This window comes from Erithacus rubecula, assembly GCF_903797595.1.
Source record: "Erithacus rubecula genome assembly, chromosome: 18".
Lineage (NCBI taxonomy): Eukaryota > Metazoa > Chordata > Aves > Passeriformes > Muscicapidae > Erithacus > Erithacus rubecula.
The window spans coordinates 7,092,773-7,105,590 of NC_136670.1; the positions used below are offsets into that span (position 1 = coordinate 7,092,773).

The window sequence follows — 12,818 nt, forward strand, 5'->3', positions numbered from 1 at the left end:
GCGGGGCTCGGGCCGTGCCAGAGGGGTCCCAGCGAGGCGTGGGAGTCCTGGCAGGACGGGGGGAGGCCGGGGATAGCGGCGGTGCCCGTAGGTCCCGGCCGTGCGGAGGAGGGGTCCGGGTGGGGTGGTGCGAGGAATACTGGCGGTGTCGGGGGGTCCCGGAGCTGCTGTGCAAGGGGTCCCGGCGGGGCAGTACCGAAGGGTTCCGGCGGTACCGGGGAGTCCCGGCGGGGCAGTACAGAGGGGTCCCGGTGCTGCGGTGCCGGGGCTCCCGGCGGGACAGTACCGGGGGGTACCGGGGGTCCCGGAAGGGCAGTATCGGGGGGGTCCCGGCGGTACCGGGGGTCCCGCGTGGGCGCGGCGGGTCCGGCCCCGCCCCGCGCAGTTTAAGAATGAACCGTGGGAAAAAAAACTTGGGGGTGCGCGCGGGCCGGGATCCCTCCGCCGGGCGGGGGAGGCTCCGGGCGAGCCGCGGCACCGCCTCGGCGCGCGGCGCCCTCCGCGCGAGGGAAGAGCTCCGCAGCGCGGCGGCGCCGGGACCGCGGCGCAGCCCCGGGGACAGGGCTCGGCCCGGCGGCGCCGCCGCCCCCGGGACGGACGCGCCCGCGGCAAGATGGGCGCCCTGGCCCTGGCCCTGGGGATTTTCCACTACCTGGGGCTCTACCTGCAGCTCGGCGCCGCCTCCCGGCACCCCCCGTGGGACGCCCCGGCGGCGGGCAGCGGTGAGGCGGCGGCCGGGGCTCGGGAAGGGGGCGGCTGAACGGCGGGAGCTCCCGGGGCTCGGTGCCCGGCGGGGCTGGCGGAGGGTTGGGGCGGCTCCTGCCCGGGCAGCGGGACGGGTGCGGTGGGTCGGGGGTCCCGGTCGGGCTCCGCCGCCGAGGGCAGCCCCGTGTCGCGGTCCGTCGCGCTGGTGGCTCGAGGAGCGGAGGCAGCCGGGGCGAGCTGGGTTTGAGCTCCGCCGCTCCCGTCTCCGGTGCCCGGGGGGCCCCCTCTGCCTTCGCCGCCGGGCTGCCGAGTCGGGGGCTCTGCACGGTGCGTCCCGGTGCCTGCAGCCACCCGCACCCCGTGTCCGTGAACCTCCTGGTGGAGCCGCCACCACCCGCACCCGGTGTCCGTGAACCTCCCGGTGCGCCTCCCGGTGCCCGCTGTCGTCTGCACCCCGTCTCCGTGTGTCTCACGATGTCGCCGCCACCACCCGCACCCCGCGTCCGTGAAGCTCCCGGTGCGTCCCGGTGCCGCCGCCCGCCCCGCCGTGCGGTGCCCCACGCCCCGGCAGCGGGTCTCCTCCGCCGCTCCGCGCTCCTCCGCTCCCTCCGGTGCGCGGTAGTTCGGCGGGTCGGTGCTGCCGAGCCCGCTGGGATCCATCGGGGTTGGGGAAGGGAACCTCTTCTTGCATCCTGCACCCTCCGGTGGGGAGCCTGGCGTAGGGGCAGCTCCCTCGTGGGTACCCAGAAGGTGACGGGGGACCAAGCCCACTCGGAGGAGGCTGCTGAGACCCTCCTGCTGTCTGCGGAGTGACACGGGCACGTTCGGTCTTAGCCAGAGGAGTGACCACGGGGACATGCCGGGTGCCCGGGTCCCGGCTCTTCCTCCGCCCAGTTCCGGGGCCTCCGCTCTGCCCCGAGGAGCCTCCAGGCACACACGGCCTCGGGCCATGCCAGGGTGGAAGGTGCGAGGTGTCCCGCAGTTTGTGGTGTCCCGCAGCAATGCGTGGGCTGGCAGCTACCTGCCTGCCCAGGGGAGGGATGATCAGCCTCTGCACTGGGGGCTCACGGCAGGAGAGTTTGCAGACCTGCCAGCCTGGCATGCCAGACGAAAAGGTGGGTGAAGAGCCTCCATTAGCCACCGCTGTTCCCCTCAGAAATTCAGCAATAGGGAAATAAATAGTGAAATGGTCGCTGTGAGGGAACGGGGAGCCAAGGAGATGAAATATTCTGGGAGGGCGAGTGCACTTTGGAGCCACATTACAGCTTGCTACTCGAGCAGTTCTGCAGCAACTCACTTAATCACAACAGAAACCTTTATTAACGATACTGAAAAGCAGTGAATAAGTGGGTCATGTATAATAAGCCATTTGTGTTCAGTAGGTGAATACCAATTTGATAAAAGCTGTGTGTGCTGAAGACCTGTATAAATCGCTGTTTAGCAGATCGGAGACTGATCATTTCATTACTGGCTGGTACAGCTTTCCCTCCACACCACGAGAGTCCAGCAGGTTGGAGACGTGGAGCGGGAGAGGGGCTGTGGCCGGCGGGATGGGTTCGGCTGTGGCGGGCGGGCACAGGCAGGTCCTGCCGGGCTCTGCCCGCAGCAGGGAGCGCCCGGAGCTCGCCGCCATCTCTGCCCGGTGCTGGAGGCCTGGAGGAACCTCCTCGGCATCGCCTGGCTCTGGCACCGGAGTGCGTTCGCTCTTCCTTTTAACTTGTCCACGCCGGATGCAGCTAGGGAATTGACGGGGTGCAGCGTGTGCCCCGCAGGCAGCGGCGAGCGCCCGTGAGCAGCCCTGGGGCGCGGGCGGGTCGCCCATCCTGCCACCCCACCGTGGGCAGCGAGGCTCTGCTCGCAGGGCAGCCGCGGCTCTGGGGAGGGAAAAGTCACAATCAAAGAAAGTCCTTTACCTGCTCCCGCAGCAAAGGCTCTGCCTTTGGCAGGGATGGAGCCAGGATGGTCTCTGACTGCCCCGTGAGAGCATCTGAGCCGCAGAAATCTTCCCACCATCCCTTCCCTACCCACAGTGCTGCCTCTCCCCCTTCTCTTCTCTCCTCAGGCTGGTGCCTTCAATTATTCATGCCCCCCATTGCAGCCTGTGCACGCTGGGCTGCTGCCATCGGCTTTTTCATGCGCTGGCTGGGAAGCTCCAGCCGCCTTCCCAGCCTGCTGCCTCTGGAGCGGGGCAGGGGAGCCGTGCCGTGAGGAGGAGCTGCCCGGCTTCTCCCGGTGTCGTGTACAGGCGATCTCGCCTCGCCTCAGCAGAGCCGCGGCTGGAGGCTGGAGGCAGCAGTGCCCCGGCTCCCCAGGGCGCTGCCCTGCTCCGTTCCCGCACACCCCGGTGATTATTCTATCAATTACTTCCATAAACACTTTACATTCTGCCGGATTTTTTCACACTTCCTGGTGGGAATTCTCCATGCGATGTGTTTTTCCTGCTGCTGTTCGTGCAGTCATTCAGCGCAATTACATCTGACACCTCTCCTCATCAAATGTCTGGGCTTTCTCTTCCCTTGAAGCGGCTGACAGACGACGGACCAGACACTGGGAATTATTACGTTAGGACAGTGACAGCTAATTTTAATCATAACGTTCCCTGTGAGCGAGGCAGGAATCAGCCAACAGCCGGCAGGGCTGCACGCAGTCTGGGAGCTGTGGGCAGCACGGCAGGGCTGGAGTGAGGACCTGGAGTGGGCCAGGGAGCTGGAGGCTCTGCACTGCTGCCTCCTTCCTCCGAGGGCCAGATGGGCCCTCTGCCCTGCACGGCTCCTCTGGGATTTTGGTTCACGGTGTGAGTGGGACTTGTGCACCTCGGGACAGACAGCCCTTCCTGGCCCCATCCCCGGCAGCTCTGGCTCTCTCCGAGCTCCTCTGTTCCATGGCTCTTTCCCCTCCCGCAGGGCTCTGTCCTGCCTGGCTGTCCCCTCCCCAAGGCTCCGTCTGCGGTGGGTGCCCGACTGAGCACCGGGGACGTTGTCTGGGCTCGGCTCTGGCGGGTGCATTGACGGCTTGGATCGTGTGCTCCGTGTGTGGCTGGGCTGGGCTGAGCTCAGCAGTGGTGGGGTGGGCAGAGCCGGGCAGGAGTGTGCCGTGTCCATGAGCACCAGGCTCATGGTGAGGACAGCTCTCGGCAGCGGCTGCCAGTGGCTCGTGTTTTAGGTGCTGAGACCAGGGGGGTGATCCTATCTGCCCCATCCCATTCCTGCTGAATGATTCCGGCTGAGAATCCTCCCCTGGATGCTGGGAACCATCCCCTGGCAGAGAGCAGCACCAGGGCGAGTGGCGGCTGCACGCCGACTGCACACACTGCTGGAGCCCCACTGGGAGCTGTCAAAAAAAGGCCGTTTTAGGGCTTTGCTGCTTATGCTGTCGAACAGCAGCTCTTCCTTGAGCCCCTTGGGAGGGAATGTTCTAAGAACTGCGAGTCCCCAGGAACCAGATGGGAGCAGCAAGTCCCCTTGTGTGGGCAAAGCTTTGTGTAGCCGGGGCCATACTGAAGAGACTCACCACTGACTCACCTCTCTCTTGCTGAAGGGGTTAAACATTACGGGAGTGGGAAGCAATGGGGGCAAGAGCTGGGGCAGCCCAACGTGATGCGGCACTGGTGGAAATACCTGCAGTTTTCAAGGTTAATTCCAGCTCTCTGGTGAGGTGAGTGCCGGCCCGATCACAGTCACTGAGTTAGGTTTGGGTTGTTTTTTTTTTGTTTTGTTTTTAATTCACATGCTGCAAATCTGAGCTCCTTCTGCTGCTCATATGACAGTAAAGAGGGGCAGAGCAGTGGCGCTGCCATCCCCAGCGTGTGGTGGGAGCCTGCCGGCCCCAGGCGCGGCCGCAGCGCTCCAGCCGCGTCTCGTGGGAAGGGGGATGGCTGGAGGAGAGCAGCGCTCTCCGCCGAGGTTCTCTGGCCGCTCAGCGGCCGGGGCCGGAGCCTCCTGCCCTCTCCCAGCAGTGAGCGGCCGTCACGCCGTGTTTATGCAGCGGTTCGCACCGCGATGTGTTCGCAGCGCCCCGGGGTCAGCATCCCTGCTCGCAGGCTTGTCAGGAGGAGACGCATCCACAGCTGGTAGTGGGAAGGGAGGGGAGGGAGGCTGCGGCCCGACCTGTGCAGCAGCCTCTGGCGGATCCGGTGTCCCGTGGTGGCGACAGCGTGGGTCACACAGGCACTGGGATGGTGCCCAGGGATCTTCTGGATCCATCCGGAGGGTGCCTCCTGTGCCTCTCGATCCCTCGGGATGGCTCTTGGGGGTCTTGCCCAGGAAGGTCTGTCTGTCTCTGGTGTCCCTGCTCTGCCCGTGTTTCGGGATGGGTCTCGGGTGCCTCAGGAGGACTTGGTGCTCCTGGAGCCGGGGCTGTCGCAGTCCAGCAGCCGCAGCAGCCGTGGGTTCCTGGGAAATGGAGGGTGCTGGAGGGGTCATGGATGTCTGGGGAGGGAGCGGTGCCGGAGGAGCTGTGGGTGCCTGGGGAGAGTGTCAGTGGTTGTGGATTCTGTTGGACGCATTTGCTTTTCCTGCAGCGGTGCAGCATAAACCCAGCAGGTCAGAGCCGGCCCCACACCAGGGACGCAGGGCAGGGTCTGGATGGACACTCCAGTGGGCAGGAGCAGCTTCCCCAGGACGTTTCAGCTCCCCCAACCCCTGTCCCTGCCCAGCGTGTGACGGAGCCAGCCCCAGCCCCGCCGCCTGCTTGGCACTTGTCACCCCACCAGCCCGGCTGCAGCTCCAGTGAGGGGTTCCCGTTCCATTGGACACAGAAAAAGATTTCTGACTCCCGGCTTAGAGAAAAAATCCCTCCCGGAGCAGGAACCTGCGCTGACCGAGTGATTAACAGGCGTTTGCAAATGTCCAATGCATATTTCATTTTCCTCTGGTACATCTTTACTCAACAATTAGCCTGAGTTCGTGCCCATGACGCTGCTCTGGTGTTGTCCTTGGTGCCTTGTGGGGGCTGTGGTGGGAAGCTGGTACAGCTATGGGATGGCAGGCAGAGCCCTGGAGAGGCTCCTGGGGGCTGCACGGCTTTCTGTGTGTGCTGTGTGGGGCTATGGACAAGGCAGAGGGATGGAGCAGGGGTCTGTGGTCATTTCCAGGGACTCGGGGCAATGCACGACCTGCTCTTGCCCCAGCACAGCCCCCTCCCCGTGCAGAGCGTGACCAAGGTGATGCCCACCGCGGGGAGGGAGCCTGCAGCCCGTCTGTCTCTGGTTTATGAGAGCACCAAGCTGTCCCAGCAGGCGTTTTCAATTCTGTTTATCTGTGTTTCCCCATTGAGTTCATTTTATTTCCCCTGATTTTTATTTCCTGGAAGATTTATTGATCCTGGTGTTCTCAGTTTATGACAGGTAGCAGCCCATAAAGCACACGGAGCAGCGGCCCCCGACGGCCCCTGCCTCCCTCCTGCTGTGGGGATGCGGCTCCAATGCCAGCGGGGGGAGAGGGACGGGGCCGGGGTGGGCAGGGGACCGCGACACTGGAGGAGCAGGGCACTGGCCACAGTTGGTGGCTTGTCCAGTGTTCGCAGGAGCAGTGTCCAGTGCAGGGTCCATGCCCAGCCTGGGGGCTGCCTGGGGGGACCCTGATCCCCTCTCGTGTCCCGGTGAGGGGCAGGGCTGGGGGTGCAGGGTCACCTCTGTCCAGGCGGCGCCGGGATCCACGGCATCCGTCAGGGAGGGCACACGGTGCTGCTGGAGGACACATCTGAAAGACATGTGTCCCCAGCAAAGGTGATGGCCCTGGGTATCCATCTGCAGGATCTTTGCTCCTCTGGATGTGCATGGAGGTGGCCGAGCTCCGGGGTTAATTAATACATACACTTCCCAATTAAAATCGGAAAGAAAGAAGGCGCTTGATTCAATCCAGCCTTTTCTCAGCTTATCTGCCAAATTCCCGTCTGTGGGAGCAGATTTTAATTGTCTTCCCAGTAATTTGGACCTGGCTGGAGCCCTCAGGCCATCCCCCCTCCCCTGCGCTGATGGAGCTGTGGTGTCTGGGGGCTGGTGCAGGCTCTGCTGGGACCCACTGGCTTTGGCCATAGCTCCTGCCAGCAGGAATTCTGTGGGGCAAGAGCCTGATCCTGGCTGCAGACAGGGAATGGGGGGTGAGTGCTCATTAATCATTGGACACAACAGCCTCAGCACCACCGTGGCTTGGGGCACAGAGGAACGCTTTGTTGTGTGCCAAGAAGATCCCCCAGCCTCTCCCACAGCCCTCGGTCACCAGAGCTGCTCCCCTGCCTGGGGTTCCTTCCACTCCTCAGCAGGTTCCATGTGGCTGCTGGTGCCGCGTTCTGGGTGACTGGGATGTGGGAACAGCTTTGGGAACACCAGGACACCCCGCCTTGGTAAACCCCGGTGCTGGGAATTTTCCTCTGCTCCCTGCCGAGATGGATTAAAGGAAAGCGATAAGTGGATGGGATTTCCACGCGTCCAGAGGGACAGGGAGATATTAGAGGTATTAACTTTTTGTCTGGGCTGGTAATAATTGGTTTTCAGAGGGATCAGGGCTGGCGAGAGCGTTGCTCCCGACAGGCGGTGTGTCCCAGAGGGCCCCGGTGGCTCCGATGGGACCCGCACTGTGGCTGTGAGCCCGCAGTGCCGGCAGCAGGAGGCGGTGAGTGAAGACAGGAGCCACGGGGAGGGAAGCAGTGCCCGGGGTGTGCAGGGGGCCGCCAGCCCTGTCCCCGTGCCTGCCGCGGAGAAGCCGCTGCACGGATCGTGGCAGCAGCGTTTGCCAGTGCCCTGCACGCTGGGGCCGCCTGTACGGAGGAACAACAGTCTCTCCAGAGGAGATGAAAAGAATTCTAATTACATCTCTGAACAATATTTGTTTTGAGCGAGGAAAGCAAACCATATGGCGTGTGGGAGCCTGTTTGGGGCCGCATTAAGTGAGGATTTGTTTTTCAGTTATGTCCTGATCTGAGTGAGATGCGATCATGCTCGATTTATTTCCTTCACCTCAGTGGTGTGGCAGGTCCCACACTCGTTCTGGGGGTCTGAGGGAAGCTGTGGGAGCAGGGGGCTAGAGGCTTCTGCTCCCTCCCTTTCCCTGCTCTTTGTAAAGTACCTGGCAGCTCTGCTGGGGTGGGGAGGAGAAACCTGGGGATGTCAGGGACGTGTCTGCTCTGCCGTAGGGGCTGTGTCTGTTTGGCCAGGGAAGGATCCAGGCTCTCCTGGTGACTCTGCCTGTGTGGCCAGAGCATTGTCCTTCACTGGGACAGTGCTGTGTCCCCACAGGCACCCTCAGCCCTCGCTCTGTCTCCAGCAGCTCTGTTCACCGAGACCCCCCACGACATGACGGCGCAGGCGGGTGAGGATGTGGAGATGGCGTGTTCCTTCCGCGGCAGCGGCTCCCCCTCCTACTCCCTCGAGATCCAGTGGTGGTACGTCCGCAACCACAAGGACTGGACAGACAAACAGACGTGGGCTTCCAGTCAGGTAATGCCCCTCATCCTCCTCCTCCTCCAGGGCAGAGCCCCTCAGGCAGAGTCCTTGCCATGGGAAGGGTTTTGTTTGCAGCCTCTCTTGGGTTTTGGTGAGGGACCCCAACCCACAGCAGCATCACTGGTGCTGGCCAGACCTGCAGAGCAGGGCTTCACCCTCTGCTCTGACAGAGAGCAGCTGGGGGTCCTGTGGTGCAATTAACCAGCTGCATGGGCTGCTCAGCCTCCAGCTGCATTGAGGATGCTCTGGGGCCAGTGGGGCTGGGCTGTCCTGGCTGCCCTTCCCAGCCGAGGGGGTGTCTGGCCCATTGCCAGGACCCGTCCCAGGCTGAGGCTTTGTTTTTGTGCTTGTGCCTTTGCCTATCTCATCACCAGCTCATCCCTCCTGGCCCTGCACCCTCCATCCCCCCCTTGTCCCCTGTTTCCCTGTGTATTGGTCCAGCAAACAGCCTTTCTTTATTTCTCTCTCTGTTCACACAGAGATAAGGGCCAAAGAATGGGAAACAGCTTTGGGGATTTTAATGAGCCTTTATTGTAGTGTCTTTGGCAGGGCTGCTGCTGGTGTTGCCATAAATTGAGAAGCCTCAGGGCAGTGCTGCCAGGATGGGGGGGAGTGCTGCCAGGGGTCAAGGGTGTTGGAGGCACTGGGAGTGCACAGCCAGTGACTGCTGGAGGGGAAGATTGGTGGGAATGGGGCAGGTGCTGGCAGTGATGGGGACAGAGTTCCAGAGACAGTGCCACAGTGATCAGGGCTCCATCCCCACTCCTGGATCATGGGGATCACCTGGAGCTGAGATGCAGTGGGACCTGTGAGTGAGCACCCCATGCCCCATGGCTGCTGTGCTGCTGCTCTTTCCTCCCATCCTGGGTGCCCAGTGTGGCTTCACCTGCCCTGGGTTCCTGAGTTTGCTGGAGCTGGGCAGTCTTTTCTCTCTTCCCCCTTCTCTCTCTTCCATCTTGCTTGGGGTAGCTATCCTGGAGTGGGAAGGGGTCTGGTGGACTGAGCTGACCATTTCTCTCCTCTCTCTGGTCTCCCCCTTCCCTGCTTTTTCCACAGCTGAAATCATCACCACCAGAGGAGCCCGGGAAAGAGGCAACAAAAATCAGTGTGAGTTTGGGTGATGGTTCTTGTGGGGGCTGCACTTGAGGGCTCCCCAGGACATTCCAGGGATCCCAGTGCCATAGGCTGGGAACACCAGGGTGGGAAGAACTGGGTCTGCCTTCGCTCACTCCTGGGGGTGACAGGGAATGGGGGTGGCTGCCCTGCTCTCCCTGACACCGAGAGGCACAGCCTGGACCCTGAGCCTCGTCCAGCATCTGAGTGACACGTTAATGCCAGGGATAAAATAATCCGATTGACTCGGCGGATTAGCAACCAAAGCCATTTAGGCTCATGTGAGCAGAATGAGGAGCCACTAATCAGTTAAATAAAACACTCTTGGCCTTCTGCTGCCAGGTGTGTGTCCCTCTGACTCTCCCTGCCTTGGGGAGCTCTGCATTTAGGGGTGCCACAGACACAGAGCTGTGCTGGAAAGCTTCCCACCATCTCCTGGCACCTTCATTTTTCCTTCATGGAGTGACCAAGGGGGGATGAGGTTGATCAGGCACCTGTGGCTTCTCAGATGGGTGCCCCCCACACCCAGGATCTGTCTCTCATCCCAGAGGAACCTTTCTCAAGGTAGAGCATCACCTTTCAGCACCCATCTGCAGGATCAGTGCATGATTCCCTTGATGGTAGAGAATCCTCCTCCAGGGGTCATGTCTCCTTTAATTAATTGACACCCACAACCCATATCCAAACCTAAGCAGGTTCCTCCAGGGCCTGTTCCTCACCACAGTGCTGTGGCTCCCCGCCCCATAAGCAGCAAAGTTCCAGGACTGCTGCTGGAGCAGCCAGAGGCTGGGCTCTGCCAGACCCTGCCTGCTGAGCTTGGGGGCTGCTGCTCCCTGCATCCCACCTGAGCCCTGCTCCAGGGGCAGGAGGGGCTACAGAGGGTGCATGGAGCCATCCTGGGGCCAGCACTCCCTCCCAGCTCAACCCGTGCATGTTTCAGCATAATTAGGCAGTTAATTGCACGCTGGGATGGAATTGATGGGTGTGCAAGTGTGACCAGGATTTATTTTGAATCATTCGAGGTCTCTGCTGCCTCCTCCAGATCCAGCCAGCAGGGAGAGGCTGGAGCTACAAACCTCTTTTGTTTGTTGTTATTTCAAATGTCCTTGATCATTAAGTGTTTATGGAATGGAGGAGGTAAATGAGCATGGGCGGTTCTGATGGAACTTGAGGTACAGCCACAACAGCAGGTGACAGGGAACAAACAGCAGAGTCAAACAGTGAGGGGGAGATGTAAATCCCAAGGAGGAGCCACCGTGTCAGGCACCCCTTGGCCATGTGTTATCCACCAAACACACCTGGTGCTGGAGATGCTTTGCAGAGATGAAGAGAAGTGAAACAGGATGGGTCTGGGTTTATTTTTTTCTCCATTTGAATCCACCAGCACAGAGCACAGGACTGAGTTGGGACTAGGCACAGCAAATCTGCCCATCCAGGCTGTGCCAGGGGCTCTGCCCTATTCCCATGGGCAGTGAGGACTGATGCTGCCCTGACTGTGCTGGCAGAGCCACAGGAGTTATGGCCAGTCATAAAATCTTCCCTCCTGAGGCTCAGTGACCTGCTGGGTAGCTGCTCCATGGCCACTGGTGGCACCAGCAAATTGGGGTTTTATTTTATTAGTTCTAAATTTCCCAGCCATTAATTTCACTAACTTCTGTCTCTCCTGATGAAGAGGTTTTTTTGAAGCTCTTTTCCCATGATAGTCTCAGCATCTGGACACACTTGCACCAGGCCCTGGCAGCTCCTGTCCCTTGGCTTGTCCCCCCAGAACTCCACTTCCAGCAGAGCAGGACTGGGGCTGCACATGGCCACTGAGCAGCCCTGAGATGCTGTTTGGGGTGGCCCTGGCTGTGACCTGTGGCAGCAGCTGCCTCTCAGCAGCCCACAGTGTGCAGAGCAGCTGAATGCAGCAGCTTGTGTGTGCTCATGTGTGTTTGTATGTGCACGTCTGGGCAGGTGTCATCATGTTCTAGCACTGGATGCCCCCACAGCGAGGGGCTGAGGGGACATTGAGGGGTTCTGGTCCCCACACTGCCTCCTGTGCTGTTTGGGGTGAGTTTTGCCCCTCTCCAGCCCCGTTTCCAAACACCATAAAATCCTCAGCTAACAAATGCAGCGGCGAGTAGAAAAACGGCCTTTGCCATCCAGTGTGATTATAGGGAACAGAGCCAGGGGCCTCGGGGTGGGTTATAAATCTGATTTATTGACCCAGCCCAGAGCAGCCGCGGCTCTGGCTAGTGAGTAAGTCTTAAATTTCATTGGGTGATAAATACTGAGAGCGAATCAATTTGGTAGAAAAGCTAATTAGCCAGCGTGGTTCCGCATCGATCTCTGAGCCCTGCGTGGCCGGGTGCGAGCCGGGGCTTCCATCATCCTGCAGGTCCGGGCTGGGGCCGGGTCCCCCCGCACCGACTTCACCAACCTTTACCGTGTCCTCCCCGGCACAAGGCTGGCACACGCTCGGGTCGGCACTGACCCGGTGTCTGGGGGGCGCTGGGGGCCCCCTGACCGCCCGTCTGCCCCCATGCAGGTGGTGAAGGTGGTCGGCAGCAACATCTCCCACAAGCTGCGGCTGTCGCGGGTGAAGCTGGAGGACGAGGGGACGTACGAGTGCCGGGTGATCGACTCGAGCGACGGCAAGGCACGGCACCACAAGGTGAAGGCGTACCTGCGGGTGGAGGCAGCGGGGGGCCCGGGGCACCCCCAGGACACCGAGCTGCGGGAGGCCCCGCTGGCAGAGCTGGCAGCGCCGGGCTCAGCCCACGCACACCATCACCACCACCACCACAAAGCCGGGAGGGAGCTGAAGAAGCGCTCGGCAGACACCTCCTGTGTGCTGTAGGGGGGCGGTGCGGGGGCAGTCCCCTCCGCCCCGGACTCAGCGGAGCCACCAAGGGTCCCGCACCCCCTGCCAGAGACTGGCCCCACCACCCCGTCCTGTCCAGCAGCCCTCAGCATCCCCCTCTCCCGCAGGGCGCCGCGGGTTTGTCCCCGGCGCGGGGCACAGCGGTGCCGGGCTCGGCGTGCTGCGGGAGCCGGAGCTGTCAGTGCCACGGGTGCATCGCTGGGGCTGTGCCCGGGGCCGGGCCGTGTGCCCACCCTGCTGGTCCCCGTGTCCCGACCGTGTGCTGCCCGTGGTGCCGCGGGCTGTGCTGTGTCCCGGCTCTGTGCCCTCCCTGCCCTCCCCTCCCCTGTGCTTCGCAGACCCAGCCGCCTGTCCCTGTAGGTTGCCCCGTTTAGTTGCTCGGTTCCAGCCCCACAGTGCGTGTCTAAGTTCCAGCCTCCATCCCACGGCCCGTGTGTATCCCCCCGCCTGCCCCGCAGCCCCCAGCACGGCAAGGCCTGAGCTCAGCAGAGGAAGGACGGCACGGCACATTCCTGGCACCCTCCCGGCACATTCCTGGCATCCTCCCGGCACGCTCGGCCATCGCTCAGCCAGGCAGCTGCCCGTGCTCTCCGTGTGCTTGGGAAGGTGTGCTGGCCCCTTGCACCCATCACTCCTCCTGCCCCGGCATTTCACAGAGGATGGGGCGCTCCCGTCCACACTGGCCCCATCCCG

General features: G+C 62.0%; 1 protein-coding gene across 2 annotated transcripts; it reads left to right on the forward strand.

The window, feature by feature from the left end:
* Nucleotides 1-450: 450 nt before the first annotated feature.
* On the forward strand, nucleotides 451-12,114 carry VSTM2L (V-set and transmembrane domain containing 2 like). 2 transcript variants are annotated; one of them, XM_079321598.1, is made up of 4 exons: nucleotides 451-722; nucleotides 7,968-8,140; nucleotides 9,203-9,253; nucleotides 11,790-12,114. In XM_079321598.1, exons 1-4 carry the CDS (start codon nucleotides 614-616, stop codon nucleotides 12,099-12,101), a joined length of 645 nt encoding a protein of 214 aa, XP_079177724.1. In that variant the 5' UTR covers nucleotides 451-613; the 3' UTR covers nucleotides 12,102-12,114. The 2 variants fall into 2 exon arrangements, with proteins under 2 accessions (XP_079177724.1, XP_079177725.1); XM_079321599.1 differs by having other exon boundaries at nucleotides 452-722; nucleotides 7,971-8,140.
* Nucleotides 12,115-12,818: the final 704 nt, after the last annotated feature.

Bases quoted from the DNA above. Each gene is read 5' to 3' on its own strand.
- VSTM2L (XM_079321598.1), top strand. From the start codon at position 614: ATGGGCGCCCTGGCCCTGGCCCTGGGGATTTTCCACTACCTGGGGCTC. The intron at 723-7,967 runs GTGAGGCGGCGG...CTCTGTCTCCAG, and splicing joins CGCCCCGGCGGCGGGCAGCG to CAGCTCTGTTCACCGAGACC. The intron at 9,254-11,789 runs GTGAGTTTGGGT...GCCCCCATGCAG, and splicing joins AAGAGGCAACAAAAATCAGT to GTGGTGAAGGTGGTCGGCAG.